The sequence below is a fragment of the Odocoileus virginianus genome, chromosome 34 (genome assembly GCF_023699985.2).
Source record: "Odocoileus virginianus isolate 20LAN1187 ecotype Illinois chromosome 34, Ovbor_1.2, whole genome shotgun sequence".
Classification (NCBI taxonomy): Eukaryota; Metazoa; Chordata; class Mammalia; order Artiodactyla; family Cervidae; genus Odocoileus; species Odocoileus virginianus.
The window spans coordinates 32,455,444-32,482,771 of NC_069707.1; the positions used below are offsets into that span (position 1 = coordinate 32,455,444).

Consider the following 27,328-nt stretch of genomic DNA (forward strand, 5'->3'; position numbering starts at 1 on the left):
TCATTGTCTGACTTTGTGAAAAACTGCTATATGAAAGGGCCAATTAATAACCTACAGCTTTGATAGTTTAAGTGCTATATTAGTCATTTGAAAGAGTTAAAACTCAGGAAAAATATCTAAGAAGTCCAAAAAATAATTCATGACTAAAAACAACTGTTCTATTCATGAAAAGATTGCATTTATTTCTTGAAGAATCTGGATCTGCCTTAAGATGCACAATTGATTTGAAACTGGTCTTCTCCTGCCACCAAGTGTTAACATACACTTCTAATAAACCAGTTTCTGCAATGTCAAATCACAGAAATACCAATACAAGGTCACTCAGTGTGAAAAATAAACCCAAAATAAAGCACTATAAAAAGCACTGACCTAAACAAATAAGAGTCTAACCACATGAAACAAATATACTCTGAAGAAATGATATAAACAACTTGAATTTTAAATATTTCAGAGACAAAGTAATTTAAAGAAGCTTTTCTGAGGCTTCATTCATTTGATTTTAAAAACTACCATTTTGAAAACATAGTGATAATCAAAGTAGCTTGAAGAACTACTTTCAAGGGAATTCCCTGGCAGTCCAGTGCATAAGTCTCCATTCTTTCACTGCTGAGGGTATGGGTTCAATCCCTGGTCAGGGAAATAAGATCCCGCAAGCTGTACAACCCAGTCAAAAAAAAATACTTCTTTGACTGCTCTCTTATGAGATATATTCCACTAGAATTTCATGAAACTAAGAATATGGAAAACTAACATATATATGTAAATACCTCCTGGTGTTAGAAAAATATATAATTGTCAAAAAAAAAAAGAAAAAGTTCTCCCAGAATCTCAGTTAGAAAACTTATTTCTCTAGTTTGGGAACCAGAATACCATACTGTGGCAGAGGAAGTTCCATATCAGGAAATTTGAAGAAGAGTTTCTTTATATGTTTGCAGGGAATAAGAAAAGGCCAGAAGGATATACTAGTAATGGTACCTAAAGGAGAGAAATGATATTGGGAGAAAAGAGTGAGAGATTGGTGATGAGGGGAAAAAATTTATCTTTTACTCTGTAGGTCTGTATGTAGTTAGATTTTTTTCAGTGATCATATATTCATCTAACATTTTTATAATTAAAATAACTTTTAAAATACAAGTACTTGAGATGACACAAACTTCTTAATATGAGTAAAAAAAAAAAAATATTCAACATCCCTCTACCCTGCCCCTTTTATTTCATTATCAACCTTAAGTAACATGAATGTTGGTAATACATTCCATTATTGACTTTATCAATGGTCTCACCCATGTAAATGAGTGGACTCAGAATGAAAACCCAGAAGAGAATTAGTGCTGAGAGAAGAAAATAGATTCTGGTTGGGGCTCTGCAACTGAGAACAGTGTAATCTCATTTCAGCTACTTAACTCCTGAGTCTCAGATCCCCTTTCTATAAAGTAAAAGGAGCAGATTCCGTGAAATCATCTGTCAAGAAATCACTTAAAATGCATGCAGTCTGAAATGTCGAAATACAAACTCTAGAGTTAATTTAAGCATCCCTTTGGTAAACATATTTGGATGCTCTCATTTCAAAGTTAACAAAGACAGAAACATTTTGAAATGTGGGTATTACCTTCACCACTGATTTGTCATTCTGGGATTAAGTTTGAAACCACTGGGAAGAGGACAGTCCACGTGAAAGCAAGATAAGAAAGATAACGAGTAAAAGAATAAACTGTCAGTCTACAAGTTTTGTCAGTTTTGATCATTCCTAATTCCAAAATCTATGATTTACACAAATTATTTCTACCTAAATATTCTGGAATGGTATCTAATACAGTTATTATTTAATTTGAGCAGAGGAAAAAAAAAAACATGCAAGATACTGGGGGATAGGGTGATTTTTACAAAAGTTTGTAGTAAACTCGTAACCACAGGATGGCCAACCACCCAAACACATGTTTTACAGGACCAAAAAGACTTTCTGAGCATAGACATTAAATACAAACTGTGTCGAATTTAGAAAAAAGATCTACTTACTAATAAACATGACCTTCATTTATAGAGCTGCAAATCAGTCTGAACTGCAGCAAAGGGTTATGGAGAGCAGGAATGAATACTAATCTGCATGCCCATCTCCAAAACTCTGGTACCTCAGAGCAGCTCAGCAGATGCCTTAATTCGCATGACAACCTCCCTAGGCTGAAATGGGAGAAACAAGGAAGGAAGCCCTTAGGATTCCAGCAGAACTGCTTGGGACTCCAGATAAAAGTTCAAAGTGCCTCCAGCCTCCGAGGGAGGAGGTGGCAACGGTTTAGGAAGGCAGCAAGTCACCCTGAGATAGGGGAAGTCAAAAGGCATGTCCCCTGGCTCTGTCACTGCTGACCACTCCCAGGGAGAAGTACTTTCAAGTAGGGAGCTGGGGAGGGCGGCCTTCCTGTTATCCCTCGCTCAGTCCCTGCGACACCTGCTCCACACCCTCAGCAGAGACAACTGCTTAATGAGCAGAGGCTTTGTAGAAACTTCCAAAGAGCAACATAAAAGAGGGGAGGGGGCAGAGCATGTCCCACCTTGAAGAACCCAGCTACAGGGAGCAGTGCCAGTGTACGCAGGCCAGTGGAGGAAGCTTTGAAGGCAGCAGGCTGCAAACAATCAGAAGAAAGGGACGCAGCCAAACCCAACTCTGGCTCCGCCCCCCAAGGCTTTTCAAGGGATGAAGCAAGATGTGGCAACAGATGAAGCAGCAGTAAGTGATGGTCAGAGTGTGCAGCTAACAGCCACGGAGGCAAAGGAGGAGACAGCAGCAATGGCCTCCAGGGGCCCCATGAGCCAACTCAGCATCCTTGGGAGCCGGAACCAAATCCAACTGGAATCCCAGGGGCCACAGTGGCAGGGGTGTCGAAAACCACTACGAATGTCACTCATGCTGCGGGTGGTAAAACAAGGCTGATAATAAAACGTCCACTCACCTTCTTCCGGAGCCACGGTGACTTGGACAATTTCATGAAGGTCAAATGAGGCTTAAAAGTTCTGCTTTCTCCTGCCAAGATACCTTTTTCTTGAAATGTCCTTTTTGCAGCATCTGAAGAAAATAAAAAGTAGAAAAATGCTACTATATGATATCCTATATGAGAAAAGAATCTAAAAAGGAATAAATATATGTATAATTGAATCATGCTGCTAAAACTAATTGATTTACAACAACGTAAATCAACTATACTCCAATAAAATTAAAATGTAAACAAAAAATGCTACTGTGGCTGTCCCTAATCATAAAAATGGCAACTCAAAAAATAAATTATTCTACAATGAAGGTAATAAACTGGCTTAGGATATTATTTTTAAGAGAGGAAAAACTACAATGTGTTTGACGCCAAATACATTATGACGGTTAAATCTGCAATAATGTCAAAGTCTGGCATACAGCAGAAATCAACACAACTTTGTAAAGCAATTACCCTCCAACTAAAGATTTAAAAATGTAAATTGAAGAAAAAAAAAACTTTGGGTAAAGCACACTAAAGCAACAAGTGGAAAAGGAACTATTTAATACATAAAATAACTGATGATATGATGCTGATTTCATGCAATATCCCAGTGGCGCCCATATATATATATATAAAGGACTAGTTTATCTGTAACTCCTCATATCCAAAACTTCTGCTTCTAACCAAGATAGAATAACAGGAATCTGATTTACCCTCCCATCTGAAACGACTGGCAAAAAAAGGACAAAATATATGAAACAATGGTTTGTAAGATACTGTATACCTGGCAATGAAGGTGAGTGATCCCTTAGAGATGAGAAAAACACAAGGTGAGCCCTTTGATTGACCAGCTTACATCCCTGGGTGTCTAGGCCCCTGTTCAAGGAAGATAAACCCAGATGGAGCCCCGTCATCACACTAGGTTCAGAAAAAAACCCCAAGAGTAGAAAGACCAAGGCATCTGGAGCTCATGGACAGAGTGCCAGAGGAGTGAGGGCTGTACAGACAGGAAACGCCCGGGATCTGCAAAGCCTCCCCCTAGTGGATTCAGCCGAGAAGTGACCAGCAGGGGTACGAGAGCGAAGGACCTGAAGCTGAAAAACACACTCCAAAGGGTTAGAGGGAACACTGCCAGCTCTCACCCAAGACCAGGAATTGTGTCTGTTCCCATCAGCCAGACTGGAAAGCCTCAAGATGCATGGGACAATGGGAAGAATAATTTCCACTGATTTTGCCTCGAAAGGAAAAATGAGCTCTGGCCTAGTACTGCTCTAGTCCCTCCTAACAAATACTAGAAGCAAAACTCAACAGGAAAAACCTGTTTCACAGTAATTTAGTTGTGTCCCAGCACAAGTCCAAGTATAATTATAGAAAGACAAAACCATCCAGCACCCCACAAGTGCCTGGTATCGGACAAACAGGCACGTAACAAACAGGAAAATATGACCCACGAAGAAGAAATAAATCGATGAATCAAAAGCCACTCAGAACTAACACAGATGTTAGAATGAGCAGGTAAGGGCTTCGAAGCAGTTTTTCTAACTGTATTGTTTATGTTTAAAAAGTTGAGACATGCTAGTGATCAAAAAGATCCACATTAAACTTTTAGAGATTAAAAACTGCAAGGTCTGGGAAAACAGATGAGACACCACAGAACAACAACAAAATAGTGAGCTTGGGAGACATAACAATAAAAGCCACCCGAAATAAAACAGAGGAAAAAAGGAAAACAACAACAGCAACAGAAAGAATAGCTCATCAGTGAGACGTGAGGCAACTTAGGTTGCCTAATACGTGTGCAAGTGGAGCTCCCTGGAAAAGAGGGAAGAGAAGGAGAGAAGATACTGGAAGAACTAATGGATGCTGGAGAGTGAGAGCTACCAGAGGCACAAAGGGGGGTAACCTGGGCAGCAGCTACTAAAATTTAAGCTGCACAAGCATTTTGACAGCAATTCCAGTATTAGCAGAACACAAAATAAACAAAAGTACCAATGCGTAAGATTCTATATAAAAGATATTTAACATTGCTTGAATTATCACATGCTGAAAACACCTTCAACAATAAAGAAATGGGTGCTATTGGGCCTTCCAGGTGGTACAGTGGTAAAGAATTCCCTGCCAATGCAGGAGACGCAGGAGATGCCAATTTGATCCCTGGGTCGGGAAGATCCCCTGGAGGGGGCCATGACAACCCACACTCCAGTATTCCTGCCTGGACAATCCCATGGACAGAGGAGCCTGGTGGGCTATAGTCCCATGGGTCACAAAGAGTCAGACACAACTGAGTGACGAAGCATGCACGCATGCATACTAAAAACTGCTATAATCAAAAGAATGCATTCAAGTTACATATATTAACCTGAAAAGACATCTGTGGCACCTATTAAGCAAAAAAAAAAAAAAAAGGCAAACTGCATGGTTACTATATCTGAAACATGATTCCATGATTTAAAAGACAGATGAAGAAACAACAAGGATCTACCATATAGCACAGGGAACTATATTCAACATCCTGTGATAAACCATAATGGAAAAGAATATATGTGCATAACTGAATCACTTTGCTATATAGTAGAAATTAATACAACACTTTACATCAACTATACCTCAATAAAACAATTTTTAAATGAAATATTTTAAAAGACAAAGAAAATAAATTCTATATATTTTTATTTTTATTAGCACAGAATAGTATAGAATACTTTAGGATAGAAGTTGAGATTGAATAGAGGTAGGAGAGAATAGTAATGCTTTCTTTATACCTCTTTAATTGTATGAATGATTATAATGAACATGCATTACTTTTGAATAAAAAGTTTAAAAATAATCATGGTAACAAACTGACAATACATGAGCAATATATGATTGCTACATGTGCACAAGCATCATTGTAGACGCACAAGCAAGAGGGGAGATCACTTTGCCAGACATGTGAAAAATCCATCCCTTTCACAGACCTTCAGTAAACAACTTAGCATTTGGTCTCTTTATCTTAAAATCAGGGCTAATGCATAAGTCAATTTTAAAAGCAAGACAACTGAAATGTAAGAAACTGATGCTCAAGGTCCCACTCCTTGTGAGCAGTGGAGAAGGAAGTGAAATCCAGGTGCCCTAACTTCTACCTTGGTCATGCTTCAAGCTGGCTGAAACCTCAGCTTGAACCCAGGGGGCAGAGAAGGGCACAGAAGCTGCCTCTACAGCTTCAAGGGGAAGAGGAAGGCGGAGGATTCTGCCATCTCCCAGCACGCCTACACACACTGGTTTCAATCAGAGATGTTCCCTCGTTCTACACGTTGAGTACCATTTCATGTTTTTTTTTTTTTAAAAGAACTCCAACATATACCAAAAAAAAAAAAAATTCTGAAAATCAATGATCAAAAAACTTGCATAGGGTCCCTTCAGTAGAAATAATCCCACCAATAATGTCCATTTTTTAAAAATGGAAACTATAGGACTTTCCTGCTGGCCCAGTGGTTAAGAATCTGCCTGCCAATGCAGCAGATGTGGGTTCCATCTCTGGTCTGGGAAAATCCCACCGCCAAGGAGCAACTAAGCCTGTGCGCCACAACTTCTGAGCTTGCGTGCCTAGAGTCTGTGCTTTGCAACAAGAAGCCATCACAAAGAGAAGCCTGCCCACTGCAACTAGAGGAGCTTCCACCCACCCCAACTACAGAAAGCCCGCACACAGCAATGAAGACCCAGAAGAGCCAAAAGTCATTTTTTTTTTTCAAATGGAAACTGATAAAACATAGGACACAGAATAAACCTTTGAATCTCAAAGGAGACCACATTTAATCTAAATATTCAGTGAGAAACGGTCCTTTTTAAGTTCAGCTAAATCTTATCAATGTTAAATATGTCCTAATTTTTCTAACAGTTAAAATCATGAACTTAATGAAAGATGATCTAATGATTCAAGGAAATGTATCCTTAAAAATAAAAGACACACCAGATACTGTTCTGGGTGCTGGGGATACAATGGACAAAATAAACCCTCTGTCCTCATGGAGCATCCATATCTAGATAGATAGATAGATAGAGAGTCACAAACAAACAAACAGACATTATCAGGAATCAATAAGTGATACAAAGAAAAGTAAAGTGATGGGGGTATACAAATTGCTGTGGAAGAAAAGGGGTTTGCTATTTTAGAGAAGGTGGTCTGGAAATCCTGTTCTGAAGGTGAGACATTCAAGAAGGCACCTGGAGGAGAATCATGTGTGTTTCTAGGGCAAAGGAGCTCACAGCAGAAGGAACAGCTTTCAGAGTGAACAGCGGTGAGCAGCCGAAGAGCAGTAAAAAAGGGTAGGTAACTGGAGCAGGGTGGGAGGCGTGGGGAAGAGGTAAGACATAGGTTTAGAGAAGCGGTCAGGGGCCTTACGAAGCATGGTAAATAAGACCTTCAGAATGTATTCTCAGTATGGTAGAAAATTGTGAGTGTTTTAAGCAAGGGAAATTTATTTATGATAGTGAGCCATATTTCATTCTTTAGTCAGCCATATTTCAGCTGGAAAATACATGACTTCCTGATGGAAGAAATTGAGGTTTTGGAGACTCAAAGTGCTCCTCTCTTTCCCTGGGGCTGTATTAATTGAGGGGAAGACAGCCAAATGGGGTGTCAGAGTGTTTAGAGCGGGGAGGCATGTAGCAGGCTTGGGTTTTTTTTTTTAATATTTTATTTCTGTATTAGCTGTGCCAGACCTTAGCTGCAGCATGCAGGATAGTCAATCTTTGCTGCAGCACATGGAATCTTTGGTTACAGCATGCAAATTCTTGCCCGTGGCATGCGGGATCTAGTTCCGACCAGGGATGGAAGCCAGGCCTTCTGCATTGAGAACACAGCGTCTTAGCGACTGGACAACCAGGGAAGTCCCCAGGCTTGGTTTTGGAAGCTAGAGGCTTCCTTGTTCCCATAAATAGTTATTTTCTGTAACTATTCTTGGGTACACGAAATTTCACTCTATTGCTCATGAACTCATAAACTCAATGGAGCTGAGGATCCTTTCCACCCTTCCGCTACTCTTGAACACAAAGAGAAAGAATTCCCCGAGGCCAAGGCGGAATGGACAAGAATATTCCACCGCCATCCATCGCACGGCGTCATCCTAGCTTCACCGCCACTCTGAGGGCACGGGGAATTCTGGCTTTGCTGCTTCTGCGGACATGGCTCAGAATCAAAGCACAGGTCCCTCCTGCTCTCAGCCTTGTGTGAGTTTGTGGCTTCATTCACAGGATGATGGAGGGACAAGAATTCACACTCTAGTTTGGCCTCTAACTCTCTTCTTCATCCAAAAAAAGGGAATCTTTCCTAGCACTGGGGCAGGAAAAAACACCATTATGCTTAGTTGCTGAAACCTCAAAGTCCTTTCTCTATTTTTTCTGCTGTATTCTCTCTTCTGAACACGTTAACTGCCGCTGCTTAAAGGGAGGCGAGGCATAAAAGCTACGGAAGAAGAAACACACAGATAAAAATTCAATAGTTCAAAATACTATTTCACTGCATTTTCAGAATTTAGTCTAATATCTACCAAATGCTCCTATGTGCTACCTATGATGTTTTGATCACACTTTGTAAGTTTAGGGCATGTCCTGAAAACCTTCACTGCGACTCACTGCCACCACATGATTTTTCCCGTCTCCTCTATGGTAATAAAAAAAGGTTAAGCAATAGACCATTAAAAGACCAAGAAAACATTAATTCTTAGCTGAAACCAACAGATAACAGTTTTGGCTGAGGTAAGCAGGAAAGGAATTTATATAATAACACTGGGAGGACTAAAGTTCCAGGCTGGAAGGCCAGGAAGCCAAGATGTCCCCCGTTATAGTCCAGAGACACCACAACCTCTCCCAGCTGGCATTACTGAAGCTACGCGTGCATGCATGCGCACACGCGCGCGCGCACACACACACACACACACACACATGAAGGGCGAGAACCCTGCCACCTATCTTCAACAGTGACGACACCACCTATCCCCAGAATGGATTCTGCACAGTCCTTTTTTTGCTCAAGTTGCTAGCTTCTGACTCAAAGTCTGGGCCAAAGCAAGATGATGTAGAACCGAAGAAGCAAATCCTGTGAAAGAAGGTAGGTGACATGACCGATGCAGGAAGAGTCTAGATGCTGGGCAGCCTAAACAAAGATAGCGGTCCAGCAAACACACGCGTTAAAGACTGTATTTATAACAATCACGGGTGTGCCCTGGAGATTTTGACAGCTCAGTCCCAAACCACCACAATAAAGCTAGTATCACAACAGAGTCACACAAATTTGAGGGGACGTATAAAAGTTATATTTACCCTACTTTATTGTTAAAAACAGCTAACCACCACCTGGACCTTCAGGGAGCAGTCATTTCTTTGCTAGTGAAGGGTCTTGCTATGAAGTTGATAGCTGCCGACTGATCAGGGTGGTGGCTGCCGAAGGCTGGGGCGGCTGTGACAATTACTTCAAATAAGAGTGAAATCTTTGTAAAGTAATTAGCCTCCAACTAATAAAAATAAATGAAAAAAAAATGAAATCTGCCATATTGATTAACTCTTCCTTTCACTTGAACACTCAGAGGCCACTACAGGATTATTAACTGGCTTAATTTCAACATTATTCTGTTCAAGGACCAGGGAGGCCTGCAGAGTGAGGGAGAGATGGGGAAACGGCAGGTCAGTGGGGCAGTCAGAACACACATTTATTCAGTTGGCTTATTCACACCTTATGTGGGTGTAGCTCACCGCACCCCGAAGGTCACTGACCACAGGTTACTGTAACAAATATAATCATGAAAAGTTTGAAATATTGAGAGAATTATCAAAATGTGACATACAGACACTAAGTGAGCAAACGTTAGAAAAGTGTCCCTGATAGACGTGTTCACACAAGGTCACCACCGACTTTCAATTTGTAAAGCAAAGAGAAACAAGGCCAGAGCATGTGAGGCACAATAAAATGAAGAGCAATAAAACAAAGTCTGCCTAGACTGTTATAATTAACTTACCATCTTTTAGTTCCTATAAATTGCTTTTGTTGCTTAGTTACTAAGTTATGTCCGACAGTTTTGCGACCACATAAGACTGTAGCCCGCCAGGCTCCTCTGTCCATGATGTTCTCCAGGCAAGAATACTGGAGTGGGTGGCCATTCCCTCCTCCAGGGGAGCTTCCCAACACAGGGATCGAACCCAGTTCTCCCACATTGCAGGTGGATTCTTTACTACTGAGCCACGAGGGAAGCCATCATATAAATCACAAACAGGTATATCCTTTCTCAACTACCCCATCACATCACAGGTTTGATCCTCTCTCTTCTGACATATTCTCAACTGTTTAAAACAGAACTAAAAAAATTTTAATAAAACAATAATAAATACTTAAAATTAAAACATTACACTGGATATTATAAAAGTCATTTTTATTGCTCAAAAATAGTCAAACATTGGCAATGTCTTAGGGTTTAATATATTCCATGATGGACAAACTTACTAAACTCCCAAAATTTGACTAAAGAGACTAATGAGATGAGGGCATATTTTCTAACTCTTCAAGTATTTGAAGAATTACCACATAGAAGAACTTCAGATGGCAGATTAGCAACATGTTCAAACCAGCCTTCAAAACAGAAATGGCATGATGGTGTAAAAGGTAAAATTTATTTGTTCAGTTAGTTACTAAGCAGCTCCCACATTTATCAGATGCATAATGTCCTGAAGACAGCAAGCATGTCCCTACTTTCATGGAGCTGATAGTCTCAGGGGACAGATTTTAGCCCAATAAGGAGAAAGACTTAATGCTAAGAACTATCAAAAAATACAAGAGCTACAAGGAAAAAAGTACAAGAAATACAGGGATTTGTTAACAGAAATCAAAACAGTAGGCATTTGTATGGTTCATTAACTCTCTATATTCATTGTTACATATTATTTTATTCATATACCATTATGTTCAATTGATTCTAAAGAAATGAAATTTTCTAAATTATTGGCTTCAGAAACATCAAATTTTGACTCAACAGCTCTCATTATTCACTGGACCTTGATGGGTATCTATTCACAATACTGGCTTAAATAATACTTGTCACAAAGCACATTTCATTTCTACTAATGTGTTTTTTTTCAATACAGTATATTCTCTATGAGGATAGAAATAAGGGGGGGAAAAGGCCACCTTCATTTGGCATTTTTGATACTTCTTAGTATTGATTTCATATTCCTAATAGCATAATCTATTGCTTAGCCAGAGTACTGGGTAATAGTTTCAGAAATACTGTTCTTGAGATCAGAAACACTTTTGCTAGTGTTGAAAACCACATGTCATTTTTCATTTATGTTAACTCATGTTCCAGAAGAGAAGTTTATGAATATTTTAAGAAACTGATTCCTCCTAGTACCACGGGAGGAATCAATCCTACAATCACTAAATAGAAAAGCATTATTTAGTGATTTCAATCACTGAATAGAAAAGCACATAGCAAATACATCAGATAGCCTTCTAAAGTCAGCAAAAAAGGCTCCCTGAATAATATAATTCACCTCAGCTAAAGAAGTGAATTGTCAGAGGAACAAGTTTTTTTTTTTTTTTCATTTATTTTTATTAGTTGGAGGCTAATTACTTCACAACATTTCAGTGGGTTTTGTCATACGAGGAACAACTTTTTAAAGTGTATTTTAAAGACAAGGAGACTATGCTATATAAAGAACAGCAAAATTAATAATAAAGATACATAATCCTAAGTAATACAATCTCATCTTTTTTTTATTTTTTGCATTTATTCAATTCCTTTCCCACTGACATGAAGCAGTGTAACTGGAGTACAGTGAGCAAAAAAGAGAGAACCAGAGTTAAGACAGGAGACTTCAGCCGGAGACCAGAACACCAGGATACCGTGGGCTGAAGCAAGGAGTCTGGGAAGCTGTAATAAACAGCCCTACCTGATTTAAGGTCTCAGAGTAGTTCTGGCAGGTGAAGAGTCAAAGATTTCACTATGCTTATGAACTGTGGGAGTGGAATATTAGAGGCCACTGTCAAAGAAGGCAAGGGATCTCAAGAAAAGCAGTAGTTGTAATGGTAGTAGTGGGGATAATTATTATTATTTTTCACTGATGATAATAGCTACCATCTTATTTAACACTGTACATGTGCCAAACACTATACCAAAGCACTTCACATATGCTATATGTTTTAAGAATAGTTACAATTACATTCATTCTACAGATAAGGTAATTAAGTAAGGAATTAGATATATTGCTTAAAGCCACTCAGCTGATCACTGCTGAGGCTGCGCTGGTGAAAAGTTTGGGGGCAGAGGGGCGGGGAGTCAGCTCTGACTGACTCCACAGCTCACTCTGAGCCAGGATGATGGCTGGATCCAGCCACAGGCTGGATGGCTGTGCTCACGGAGTGGCAGCGAGAGAGGGAACGAGTCCCTCAATGCACAAGAGGAATATTCAGACAACTGCAGAAAGGAGAGGGAGAGGGTAACAAAACCTGGACACCGTGAAACACCAGTAAGAAAAGGCCTCTGTGTCAGGGCAAAACAGAAAAAGCAAGAGAGAACTAAGAGAAAGTGGGTGACATCTCTGGGTTCCATGTTGCAAGGCATTTGGTGAAATGAGGAAGCTATGATCTCAGACTGGAGCTGGGCTTCAGCTTAGGCAGGAAGGTGCTTCCACAAGCTCCTTAGGAGTTCCGTTGTTAATTTACAGTGTAACGAGCAAAGTGATTAAGAACAGAGGGTCTGGTGAGAGTGGCAAGATGGCTGAAGGAGGTCAAAAGATGCAAACTTTCACTTCTTAAAAAAGTAAGTGCTAAAGATGTAACATACAGCATAGTGCCTAAGTTAAACAATAGAGTCTTACATATCTGAAGGCTGCTAAAACAGTAAATCTTCTACATTCTCATCACAAGAAAAAAAACTTGTAACTTTGTGTGCTGATGGATGTTAACTATGCTTATTAAGGTGATCATTTTGCAATATATACAAAAATCAAATCATTACACTGAACACCAGAAAAAAATATAATGTTATATATCAATTGTGCCTCAATTTTTTAAAAAAGCCTAACAACAAGCAACAACAAGCTAAAAAAAAAAAGCCTGACAACAAGTAAATGAAGCAACAGACAAAGGATTAATCTCAAAAATAGACAAGCAACTCCTGCAGCTCAATTCCAGAAAAATAAATGAACCAATCAAAAAAATAGGCCAAAGATCTAAACAGACATTTCTCCAAAGAAGACATATAGATGGCTAACAAACATATGAAAAGATGCTCAACATCACTCATCATCAGAGAAATGCAAATCAAAACCACAATGAGGTACCATTACATGCCAGTCAGGATGGCTGCTATCCAAAAGTCTACAAGCAATAAATGCTGGAGAGGGTGTGGAGAAAAGGGAACCCTCTTACACTGTTGGTGGGAATGCAAATTAGTACAGCCACTATGGAGAACAGTGTGGAGATTTCTTAAAAAAACTGGAAATAGAACTGCCATATGACCCAGCAATCCCACTCCTGGGCATACACACTGAGGAAACCAGATCTGAAAGAGACACGTGCACCCCAGTGTTCATCGCAGCACTGTTTATAATTGCCAGGACATGGAAGCAACCTAGATGCCCATCAGCAGACAAATGGATAAGGAAGCCGTGGTACAAATACACAATGGAATATTACTTAGCCATTAAAAAGAATACATTTGAATCAGTTCTAATGAGATGGATGAAACTGGAGCCCATTATACAGAGTGAGGTAAGCCAGAAAGATAAAGACCATTACAGTATACTAACGCATATATATGGAATTTAGAAAGATGGTAACGATAACCCTATATGCAAGACAGAAAAAGAAACACAGATGTACAGAACAGACTTTTGGACTTCATGGGAGAAGGCGAGGGTGGGATGATCTGAGCGAATAGTATTGAAACATGTATATTATCAAGGGTGAAACAGATCGCCAGTCCAGGTTGGATGCATGAGACAAGTGCTCAGGGCTGGTGCACTGGGAAGACCCAGAGGGATCGGGTGGAGAGGGAGGTGGGAGGGGGGATCGGGATGAGGAACACATGTAAATCCATGGCTGATTCACGTCAATGTATGGCAAAAACCACTACAATATTGTAAAGTAATTAGCCTTCAACTAATAAAAATAAATGAAAAAAATTTTTTTTAAAAAGCCTAACAACACGGGAAAAGTAATTTAAATTATGATGCAACAGAATATTATACAACCAGTAAAAGGAATACTTTTGGAGACTATTTCATAACAATGATAATGATAGTGAACATTTCTTAATTGAGCATTTATTCTGTACCAAATATTGTTCCTTATGTGTACTGTATATCACACATACACTATAATAAGTAATAATAACAATTTAAAAACAGAACATGGAATCTGGAGCCAGACTGCTTGGATTTGAGTCCTGGCTTCATCATTTAGCGTCTCTGTGTCTCAGTTTCCCACTGAAAAATGGGGGTAATGACAATCATCCCTGTCTCATAGAGTTAAGATTAAAAGAATTAACATTTGTAAGATGATTAGAATAAAGCCCCACACAAGGTAAATCCATTTAAGTATCTGATTGAAAATCAAGTAAAATAAAAGATATAGGGGATCAGAATATGCCCCCTGGAAATATGCCACTTGGGAATAAGGCATACACTGAGTAGAGACAAAGAGAATCAATAGCTATGGAAAGAAACTTTCCCCAAGCTTCCCTTGTCTGAACAAAAGCAGACACTTGTGAAAAATGAGGACTGCCAAAAATCCCCTCTCGTGGGGAATTCCTACGGCCAAAGTGGACCTGTACAAACAAACCTTACTCCACTGGAGTTCCCACCCCACACGTTTACATCCCCACAGTCTGCCACCCGTGAGAGCTTAGAACCCTCAGACAAGACAAAGGAGGTCTTGTCACTTCTCTACGAATTTATTGTTCTTCTGCTAAGATACCATTTAAGCCCACATTCTAGCCACCCCACTGAGTTCCTCTTCATTGTGGTTTCTCCCACAGGATGTGTACTGGACACATTAATAAACCTGCTGCTTTTCCCTTGCTAATCTGTTGTCAGTCTAAGTCGACAGGGTCCCTTGGGAAGAAGCTAGGCAGGCATAAAGAAAAACAATTTCCCGCCCGCCATGGGACAATAGAAACGGTAAAAAGAGAGATGAAAGGGGAGAATAGGCGGATGTGTGCCTGGGGGCCTGCACAGAGGCTGGGCGTGTGACAGAGGCTCTGACGGTCCTCTAGGAAGCGTGTCTGTGATTCAGACATTCTGGCTGGGGAGAAGAGCTCGTCTTTGCTTAGTTCTAAATGATGTGCCGCTGGGTCTTCTGATGTGCCTGAAGACAGCTTAGCCCTAGCCATTCCACAGGACAGTCAGCAGGGCCACTGGGACGTCCAACTGCCTGTAGTGGTCAGAAGTCCAAGAGCCCCACACCTGGGACAGACTCTCCACAAGAAGAAGTACAGGGCATATACTCTCCATCTTTGGGGGACGTGATAGTCATAGTAAGAGAAAGAGTAATGTTCAAATGAACATCCTAAAAAATTTTCATCTCTCCTTTTATGAGATAAGTGCACTTGGAATTTTTTATCATGCTAACCAAGCACTCTTTTCTCATTTAAAAAAAAGATTTTCAAGAACTACTATAATCCGGGCAGGCTAAACTTTTAGCAATCTCTCAATCTAACATACTTTTTAACAAAATTACATTTCATGAAAAAAAAAAGTGAATGAAATCATCACATATTCATTTCTATGCAAAAAGCTTTCAGTGCAATTTCATCACTGTAAAATGTGCAGAAATGACATATAAATGCATAATTTTCAATACCTTCTTAGCTGTATGAGCTATTATACACTGCTAGAAGAGAAGGTACTGTTTTACTCTGGAAAAACAGGATCATTCAAGGTCAAGGTAGGAAACAGACACACAGCCTTGGATGCCTAAATCTTACCAGCTCCCTCAAGCAGCTAATATTAGGCCACTTACACATGATGTGCAAAGATGGCCATGGTCTCTTCAGCCCATGAGCATCTACCAAAAACTTCTACTAGTACTAGTAGCTCATCGAGCCAGACTTTACTAGTTCAAAATGCAAAATAACTTTCTTTAATTCTATATATTAATTCTAAATTACTCTTTATAATTTTTCAATAATGAGTTCAAATATTAGTATCTAAAATTCAGTCTTTTTTTCATATCAACTGTGTAGTTTGAATTTTAAGAATTTGTTTCCTTTAGCTTAAAAATTGAAAAACTCCATGAAAATTACATAAATCAGACTATTCATGAACTATAATTTTCACTATTTTTCAAGTTAATTTCACTTCATAATATGGACTTCTTTATCAACACTTTAATAATTAAATATATGTTCTTTTAAAATTTTCCTGCTTTATATTAAGTCAAACTAGGTCTGCCTCCATTATGCTGAACAACTAAGATTTTAATATATTGGTATAAGCATATATTAATATATATGCATAGTTTATATCAATTTCTAAGAAATGTATTACCCTGGTCAATAGAATATATTCTTCTGAAAGTTGTAATATATTTGAATAAATAGTTTATAAAATATGCACAAAACAAATATGACGTTATTTTACTGATCCTATTGGACTAAAACAATACTAATACTGAGGCATTCTTTAAAAAATAAATTTAATGAAGTAAAATACTGACCAAAATTCCACACACTGAACATCTGGACATTATACAAATTAAGGCTACAACTAAACTGCAATGAAATTTTCTATATACATATTCAAATATTTAGATTCCTTAAACTGCATAAAAGGGGGAGCTTCCCTGATAGCTCAGTTGGTAAAGAATCCGCCTGCAATGCAGGAGACCCCAGTATGATTTCTGGGTCTGGAAGATCCACTGGAGAATGGAAAAGCTACCCACTCCAGTATTCTGGCCTGGAGAACCCCATGGACTATGCTATACAGTCCATGGGGTCACAAGCAGTCAGACACAACTGAGCAACTTTCACTTTCAAACTGCATAAAAAGTATATAATCCAAAGCAACAGCGCAGTTTACACAAAAAAAAACTAAAAGCAATTGATTATATGAGGGAGACAGAGTGCTATTCTCCCTCCATTTTCCATTTCTTATAATGTTTTGTTTAAATGTTTAGAAAAGTATACATATTTTTAAGAAACAGTCTCTGGCATCTAGACGGGAATTACAGGGGCAGTGGCCTTTTCTAAAATGACAAGCCAACAGTCTTGGGCTCATAGTCACAACTAAAGTTGGCGAGATTTCACATTCCTCTGCACACAATGGATCTTTCATCAATACTGGAAACTGCTTTTATGAGACTATGTGCTAAGAATGGATGGAATTCTCAATGTTGCAAGCAACCATTGAATTATTTAAAAGAACAATGAATGAATGACTAATTAGAAATGTTTCTTCAGCTCAGAGATATTTATATTACAAAAAGAAAGACCTGAATCTAGCATTCTCTCCAGAGCACTTCAGGAGCAACAGCTAAGTCTGTTCAATGGAAGGCATGGGTTCCCAAATGCTTTGCCATCAAAACTGTTGGAGTTGCCTTCTCCTTGGCCAACTGATGATTTTAAGTCCTACTTGACTCATAAATATTGTTTAACTGCTTGCTTGTTTGTCATTTATATATACTTTGCTCCACAAAAGAAAAACTTAACAATGAAATGAAATCTGACCCTCATGCCTCTCTCCTCCCCAAAATGGGTACAATTTTGAATGGGCAACTATAAAACTACATAAAGACAGTATGATATTGAGTTTTTCTAAAAAGTATGTCTCAAAAGATCACATACAATATGATATCCTTTTAAAGTTAAAGCTGATTAAAAATACACATATAATTTGGGAGAATACAAAGAAATAATAAACTCTGACTTCAAGATGATGGTTAGCTTAAATGAAGGAAGGCCAAAGGACAGATGATGAAACGGACAATGTGGTGAGATTACTACCAAGGTTCTCGCTTGTGTTTTAGGTGGTGGATTCCCAGATGAGGTTATTTTAAGACAGATAGATAAATAAAAATAAGCCCAGCATGAAGCAATGATGAGAGAGTGTTATGAATTAAGGATTATTGAACCTGAAATGGGATGACATGAAACGATCTGACATGAGAGAAAAAAATAAAAATTGTTTACAGTAGGTACACGAACACCCAAACTAAGATCTCTGGATCATCTCAAAAAAGCACTCTTCTAGGTTTTATTATTTTCTACTTCTGTTTCCCTAGAAGGCTGACTGCCAAAAAATTGATGCTTTCAAACTATGATGTTGGAGAAGACTCTTGAGAATTCCTTGGACAGAAAGGAAATCAAACCAGTCAATCCTAAAGGAAATCAGTCCTGAATATTCATTGGAAGGACTGATGCTAAAGCTGCAATACTTTGGCCACCTGATGAGAAGAGCTCATTCATTGGAAAAGACCCTGATGCTGGGAAAGACAGAAGGCAAGAGGAGAAGGGGATGACAGAGGACAAGATGGCTAGATGGCATCACCAACTCGATGGACATGAGTTTAAGCAAGCTCTGGGAGATGGTGAAGGACAGGGAAGCCTGATGTGCTGCAGCCCATGGGGCTGCAGATTAGGACATGACTGAGCAAATGAACAAGTTTCCCTAACATTCACAACCGTGCTGTGCAAAGCAGCATGCTCTCCAAGGGCCGTCAGACTTTCCACCACCACCAATGGGCCTTCTGCTTAGATACCGGTACCTAAACAGGAAGGAACACAGGGGGCAGAGAGGGAAACACCACTGACCCATCTCCTGACTCTCCCAACGGGCTGACAATCCCCACAAGCTTCTGTACAGGCAACTGATGTTTCTAATTAACTCATTCAATCAATATTTACTTAATGCCAGCTACATGTCATGATAAGCACTGGATCCTTCAGATTTATGATTAGGATAGTCCTAACAAATACTTGAGTCCAGTCCATCATCTTCCAGAATCAACATATTCCCCCGAGTCAAAGGATCAAGATACAGTACCTGTTCTGGACTTTTATTTGGCTACTTAGCTACACAAGCAACTGCTGAAGTAGGTCACTTATAAAGTGAGGCTACACTGGCCCCCCCCAAATTTGAAAGATGTCAAATCTCTACTATAAGAATTGGGAGAAAAAAATTTCTTCTTCAACAATGAGATTTCATGTAAGTATATCGCTGTTTGTTTTACCTGCTATCTCCAAAAGTGACTTTATGTGATCTCCTTCTGCCAGTTTCACAAATCCAACCTGATTTCCGAAAGTGTCAACCCCTTCAAAGGGCAAAGTCAAAGGTTTTCCTTGGAGGATTTCTTCTACAAATGGCTTTAATTCCAAAAGAGCATCAATACCACTGGCAAGAGACAATATATTTTTTAGTAATATAGTAAGTAGTAAAATATACAAAACCAAATGAGAAAGAGTTTTAGAAAGATATTAATTTATGTGTCTGTACTAATTATTTTAATGCTCAGAATACCCTCAAAATCAAATCCATAGGATCAAAATAAAACTAATATTAATTTTAAACAAAATTTATATAAGTGAATTAATCTTTACCTAATTACAATTTATTTTATATTAAAGATACAAAAGAAGATGTTATGTTATAGTTTACCAAAAGGTTTTAAACCAAGGAAATACTGCATGCACAACCAAAGAAAAAAAATACTGACCATATATTGCAGAAAAACCTAATACCTACAAAAGTTTATATCAGATTATGTGAAAGTTCAAGGTTCTTGTTAAAAGTACTAATACTTACATAGTATTAACTATTTGTGAAGCACTTTACTAAAAATTAAAATATATTATCTCTTTAAAATATAGCAGTCTCCATAATAAGATAATTTATTATACTTAGACTTGACCAAAGTGCAAATTTACAACTACAGTGACATAAATTTGCTGTATATGTTTAGTCTATCTGATTAAAGGGTTATTCTGTGTTTCAAATGCACTATTTTTTCTTAATAAAAATAAAAGCTTACTATATTACTGAATTAGACATTATCAGGTTTGGAATATTTTGAAAATTAAGACCAATTATTTCCATACTAAGAAGATTTTAGTACAGAGACTTTATAATGAGAAAAAAACCAAAATCTCACTAGAGGGCAGCAATCACTCAAGAAAGAAAGAAAGACATTTTACATTATGGAGAGGTGTCTAAAATACCCTTCTGGTGAACCACCTTAATTTAGATTATCTTGATCGGCAATTTGTTCATTAATAGTAATAAGATGTCAAATGTGTGAAAAGAAACTTAGACATTTTTCTAGATGTTTCATATTTCTCCATTAGCTTTAAGTTTTTAACTGGTTTCCATACTGGGTCTTACCTCTCTGTCAAACAATATATAATATTTCCAAACAGCTTTAGAAATGTCAACATTTCTCACTGGACCTCCAAATTCACATCCGAAATCCAATCTTTCCTGACTGTATTTATGTTCATCCCAAAAGACACGCTGCTACTGCAGTACCATCTTCACCACGGGCTGAATTCAAGCAAGTGAAACAGAACACCTACTCTGGCTCAGCTTCCATAAATCAGGGAATGAATACCAAGATACTCACTTTAAATATAACTCTATAGCAAAGCAGGCCATCCTAAAGGTCAGGAGTTTTCAGAACCAATGAATTCTACATTTCATTTTTCTTTAAAGAAATATAAAATGATCCAAATTCAGTCCAGTTTTCCCACTATGTAGTAATATAAACCAATACATTTATCCTAATGAGATGTCACTGGTCACAGAGTGAAAATGAGTCACAGTGCCTCTTGGTAAATATCACTGACTTTAAAATTCTTTTAAATAGAATATCTTTTCAAGAACTGTTTATGAAAGATTTCTTTATAGTACACTGAACAGGGTATAGGTATGTAGGAAACAGAATTCTGAAACTAGAATTCAGACCCAAAGGTTGTACTCAAAACAAAGACAGGACATCCATCTTTTCAAATCAGTATTTGGACTAACACATTTCTATTTCTTTCTTCTGCACTGTGAAGACACAAAGCGTGCCATCTACCTGAAGAAATTCTTTACATTAAAAAAAAAAGTTTCTGCACACTCCTTATCTGACCCATTGATCAGTACTTTATATTAAATACCTAAAATATGATACTAGACTTCGAAAAGTAAGGATATAGAACAAGAAGCTGACAATACAGATGTCTAGCATATTATACTGTATGGGATGAAAGATAAAATTAAAAGATTAGGGACTCAGAAAACCCTTCACATAATCAGTGTCTTCCAGAAAACCCAATCAGTTTCACTCACTATACAGCTACCCAAAATGAAGCCACACCTTGAATCTCATCATCACTTAAAAGTTGACACTTCAGTCACAAACACTTATTTCCCTGGTTCCCCAAATTAGAAGCAAATCTTCTCGCCTTTGCAATTCCATGAATATTTTATACTTAATGAAACAGACCGCTTTTTTTACATTTTTCTATTATAGTTATTTGGATCCATATGACCCAGTCAACTGTAATGTATAATACATGAGCACAAGATCCATTCATGATTCATCTTTATTTCCTCCAAAGCACTTAGGTCAGTATCTTATATGTGGTTGATAAATAATGTTGCCTGAACTGCAAAATACTATCTTGTCTGTATAGCAAACTTCAAATATTTCTTAATTTTTCATTGCAACTTAGTCAAAAATAATTGCTAAGTTGCAAGTATCTGGTCATCATCTTCTAGCAGAGCTACAACTCCCAGTACTATAAAATAGCACAAGGATGTGACTTTAATTTCTCACACACCAAGCAGACTTGCTAACCATTTCATTTTTTACACAAAATTGAAATTTGCAAACACACATTGTAAAACACAGGGCTCAATGACTCAAGAGTGTCACTATGCTCTGGACAGTAACTCTTCAACAAATGATACCACGATTTAGGGCAAGACAATGCTTCCTAGTTCAGGGCTGTTCCATGTACTTACTGCAGGTGGTTTAGTAACACTGACCCTGTGCATAAAATGCCCATGGCATTCCTTAGTGATGACCAAAATCAACCACCCTCCCAAATAATTCTAAAAGTTTCCTAGGAAAGGCAGTCCTACCTCCAATGAGAGATGTAGACATTATAATACATTGAGAACATACACCCTCACCCCAACCCAACTGCACAGTACTCAACAGTATTTCTAGCCAGTTAACACGTTCATCAGTAGAGGCCACTGAGTTACATGCTGCTGCTGCTAAGTCGCTTCAGTCGTGTCTGACTCTGTGTGACCCCACAGACGGCAGCCCACCAGGCTCCTCCGTCCCTGGGATTCTCCAGGCAAGAACACTGGAGTGGGTTGCCATTTCCTTCTCCAATGCATGCATGCATGCTAAGTCGCTTCAGTCGTGTCCGACTCTGTGCGACCCCACAGACGGCAGCCCACCAGGCTCCGCTGTCCGCAGGATTCTCTAGGCAAGAGTACTGGAGTGGGTTGCCATTTCCTTCTCCAACTGAGTTACATACAAGAGGCCACTCATACTTGCAGCAGACTCATCTCTTCCACCTCTTTCATGAACTTGTGCCCACCTTCTCCCTCCTGTCTCCATCCCACCCCCTCCCTCAATCACACTCCATGGAACAATAATAAAGCAAACCAACTAGTTCTGGTTTCTCCATTGACTAGCATGCGCTTAATTCCCAGAACTCCCAGCTTCTTCATATGTACAAGAAAGATGACCTATCTGTGTGGCCAGACTCACAACACTTGTTAAGGAAATAAAATAATACTTGTTTGGGAAATAGAGACTGAGGAGCAGAGACTGAAATATATACACATGCCATGGCCAAGACCCATTTTTGATGATAGAGCTAAAACATAAACTTAGCAATCAACGGTAACTCAGTCTTCTTTGGTTTAAAAAGGCCTCTTTGGGGTACAATTATTCTTTAACTCAAACTTCCTTTCAGGATTGCTTTCCCCTTCCCTCTCCCCTCCTCCTTCCCAGGAAACCCAGCATACTTTTGTATAAAGATTGAAGGTCTTTGGTTTGCTTGCTGTTTGGGTTCTCAGAGATGCGCAATTGAGCGGCCTGGTCTGGTCATACCCCCAGGGACCCTTCGCTGGTGTCCACGAAAGGTCACGTGTCCCTTCCAGGCACCGCACCGGCAGGGCCTGCTGAGGTAGGAGAGCTGTGCAGGGGCCTCTGATCAGGAAACGTGGACGCCTGGCATTGCCACTGTCCCTCATCCCGCCCCGACCGACCCACCGATTCTCCGTGAACTTCCAGGTCTACCTACCAGGGAGCAAGGAAACTTCTGGGTTCATCTATTAATATATACCCTGATAGACAAAGGGGAATTGAAGGAACTACCTGAGGTCCCTGTGGTAGAAATCTCCCTCAACGCTAACCTCCTATCTGTGCGGAAGCACATTCTTCTTTGAGGCCCCCCAGGGAAGAAGGAATTCTTCCTCCAGACTGCCTTCGGACTTGAGGCTATACTAAATCAGCTCTCACCTGGGTCTCCAGTCTGGCAGATCGCCTTGAAGGTTTGAAATTTGCCAGCCCCCAGAATCACCTGAGCTAATTCCTACAAATAAAGCTCTACACACAGCTGTGGTGCACACACAGATATATCAGTATATCTAGATAAACAAATGAAGATCCATCCTATTGGTTCTGCTTCCCTGGGGAACCCTGACTCATCCTCCACTCTAACATACAGAGTGCCACCCATTTTCTCTTAGGCTTGCATCTTCTTGTGTCACATTTTCTCTTCTTTTCCTTTAAGAGCATCAGAGTATTTCTTTTTTTTCCTTCTGACTGGCAAAGCGAACAGTGAACGTGAGTTAAGTAAAACCTTCTGGTCCTCTCTGGCATTGTATCTGCTCTTGGGTGGAACACATTGGAACAGATGAGAAGACCAGTCCCTAAAAATATGCAGTCCTACTGTTTAAAAGATATCACCACCAGAATCATAATCTGACTATTGACATAAATTGACTATTTTTTGAGTTACTACTTTATTCTTTTCTCCCTTATATTTCCCCTTTTCCTTGCACCCTCCCTATCCAAGTCATATTCTTCATTCCCTCAGGAGACTATATGTCAGGGTAGAAAACAGAAGTAAGCTGTAACCTGTAATTCTGGCTTTGGCTATCCAAAGAGCTTAAGCTTGAGTTTAATCTAGAGAGCTACACAATGGGTAACAGAACAAGGGGCGCTCATTCCAACAGTGTCCCAGAGAAGTGGAGGATGAGCAAGGTTTCTCCACTGTGGGCTGGAAAACAGCAATCAAAGACTCATACTCAACTTCTGTGGCACAACTCTGGGTTTGGGGGTGCAGGGTATACAGTATTGTAGTAGTGGGGGAGGTGAGACTGAAAACTGTCCACTGATCTAATAAATTACAGTTCTAATAGCTAATAATATTGACTGCCTACTATGCGCCAGGCCCTATACTAAGAGCGTTTACATGTGTCAGTGCTATGATTTTCTCCATTTACTTAAAGAGTGATTTGCCCAAAATTGAGCAGCTATTAAGACATGATTCCAGAATCTTTACCTGGAATCCTAACCTAAATGGACAGACTCCATAGCGCTTACATAATTAACATGGACAAAATAACTGCATAACAATGCATCTGAAAACAATAACACAGTTCAAAAGTATAGATTAGGGGCAGTTCCCTGGTGGTCCAGTGGTTAAGCTCTGCACTTCCGCTACAGGGTACAAAGGTTCAGTCGCTGGTTGGGGAACTAGGATCCCGCAAGCCATGTATCACAGAGGGAAAAAAAATACAGATTAGGAAGAATATTGTACAGCTGATTCTGTACATTGGCTTGTTGACTGAACAAATTATAACAAAGAATGCTTCTTTAGAATTTCAATGCCTCTTTGGGTTCTGTTATGTTTACTCATATTAAAGTAATAACTTGGAAAACAATATTCCAGAAAGATGTAGTACTCACATGTTGACTTCATCTTCATTCAGTAACTGCATCACTAGTAGGGTAATATGAAAGGAACCATCACTGCTCATTGCTCTGGCCAGTCGCTCATCTTGTTGTATTATTGCATTTTGCAGCATCTTAATTCCTTTTGTAATCTAATCACACACAGACAAAACAGACATTAGGTAAGCAATACTTCCTTACAGCGGCATTCAGATTGAGAAGAAAATAAGTAACGACTAAAATGAGAACACGGTCAAGATTTTCAATCAAATCATGCTTGTCTACCTATTCTTAAATATCCTGGAGGGACAACTCGGAAAGTTTAATGGGATGTATAAATGTTTTAAAAATTACATAATGCTTATCCATCTTAAGAGTATCAAGTCCAACATCCTTCTTTTACAGACTGGGTCCCTGATTGAGTGGAAAAATTCAATGGCTATGTATCTTTTCAGAAACTTATCCTTGGAATATACAGTATGACTCACTATCATTATGATCTTTCCTAAAAATAAAAGTTTTATTCTTGCCACAGAAAGGTCAAATCAGCAGACAACATTCCATTTCTGCTGGCAATAATATTTATTTGTCTCCAAATGAATGTGTCTGAGAATCCATTCTTCATGGCCTTTAAGATTTCTCAGGACAGCAATAATTCAACAGGAATGACCGCTGTCATTTCCCCAGACATTGTGAGGCGGGGCATAACCACGGTGAGAGAGCTGCACAGAAGGCTAAACGCGTGTGTTTAAAAAACTGTAGTCTTTATCCAACAAAAATCCTTGGTCCCTCATCAGCTCACCCCTCTCAACCTACTAAGAACAAAGAGGAATGATGGCTTTTCCCTCCTCTATTTCCAGCTAGAGACAATACTGTGTGTGCTAAGTCACGTCAGTCAGGTCCGATTCTTTGCAGCACTATAGACTACAGCCCACCAGGCTCCTCTGTCCACGGGATTCTCCAAGTAAGAATATTGGAGAGGGCTGCCATTCCTTTCTCCAGGGGATCTTCCCTGCCTGAGGGATCAAACATGTGTCTCTTACGTCTCCTGCACTAGCAGGCGGGTTCTTTACCACTAGCACCACCTGGGGAGCCCAGAGACAGTATTAGCCAGCTTCTAAATGGAAAATAACTAGAATATAAACTAGCAAACCAAGCAATCCCCAGAGAAAAGAGTGCACGTAGAAACCTGGAGGCAGCAGCATGAGAGAGAAAAAGACAAGAGAGGAGACTGGCAATAGCAGCAGAACCCCAAAGAGACAGCAGAGATAAGAAAGAGCTGAATCACCGGCACAGCAGGCTGTTCCCATACAGACAAGCTGTTTCATCCTGAACAATCTTCCCATTATCTGCAGACTGTGACTGGGCAAATCATGAGGTGCTGGCCTGGGATCTGACTTCCCACAGATCTTTACAATAAATCCTCTTCACCCAAATAACCTCAGCACTTCTGTATTCCTTGCAACCTGGAGAACAGTATCATGGGAAACAGTGTTTTCCTGGTAGGACAATACGCAATAACACCTAAGATTTCCCAAGGTAAGATGTCACTTCCGAGACACCCAACAAAAGAATACTGATAGCCTGGTAGTTAAAATGCTCCTAACATCATACTACACAAAGGTCTTACAGTCAGGGTTTTCTCTACCTCTACACTGAGCAAATTAATGGTGTCCCCGAGGGCATATTTCTTCCTCTCCATGTCTCACCACAGTTCTTGGTAATACAAATAAACAACGTTGAAACAACAACAGTCCCCTTCTTGTGTGGTCACTAGGTTTCAGGCACTAGAGTAGGCATTTTACATCTATCAGTTCACTAAGCCTCCCACCAATCCTGTGAAGTAGGTATTGGTACTGTCTCCGCTAAAATAAACTGAAACACAGAAAATTTTTTAAAAACTTTTCAAGATTTTATACCACCCACTGCAGTATTCTTGGGCTTTGCTGGTGGCTCAGCTGGTAAAGTATATGCTTGCAGTGCGGGAGATCTGGGTTTGATCCCTGCGTTGGGAAGATCCCCTGCAGAAGGGAGCGGTTACCCACTCCAATATTCTGGCCTGGAGAATTCTATGGACTGTGTAGTCCATGGGATCGCAAAGAGTTGGACATGACTGAGTGACTTTCACTTTCAACAGCCACTTTCAATACCCAAAATAGCAAAGGAACTTGAGAAAAAGATAAATTACAATAGATGAGAAAAGATGAGGGAAATATCTGGAGGAAAAGATCCAGGAGTGAGGAGGAGGAAAATTGGCCAGAGAACTGTGGAAAAGGGACGAGGAATGCATTTTTGAGAGGAGACAGGAGAGTGGTGACATGAGGGTATTGACTCAAGTCATGAGACACCAAGGGCAAAAAGACACTTAAAGGAGGTTCTGAGGAAGTCTTACTGAACCCTGTGTGACAGAACACATGTGGGTGTGTTAGTCACT

The 27,328-nt window shown here is 39.4% G+C and overlaps 1 protein-coding gene across 2 annotated transcripts in view; it reads right to left on the reverse strand.

The window, feature by feature from the left end:
• AKAP7 (A-kinase anchoring protein 7) overlaps nt 1-27,328 on the reverse strand; it is a 126,293-nt gene that overhangs the window by 78,575 nt on the left and 20,390 nt on the right. For both annotated transcript variants that reach the window (XM_070461719.1, XM_070461720.1), the window contains exons 4-6: nt 24,910-25,046; nt 19,162-19,322; nt 2,946-3,058 (exon numbers count right to left, since the gene is read on the reverse strand). In XM_070461719.1, coding sequence (XP_070317820.1) covers nt 2,946-3,058; nt 19,162-19,322; nt 24,910-25,046 — 411 coding nt within the window. The remainder of the gene's footprint in view (nt 1-2,945; nt 3,059-19,161; nt 19,323-24,909; nt 25,047-27,328) is intronic.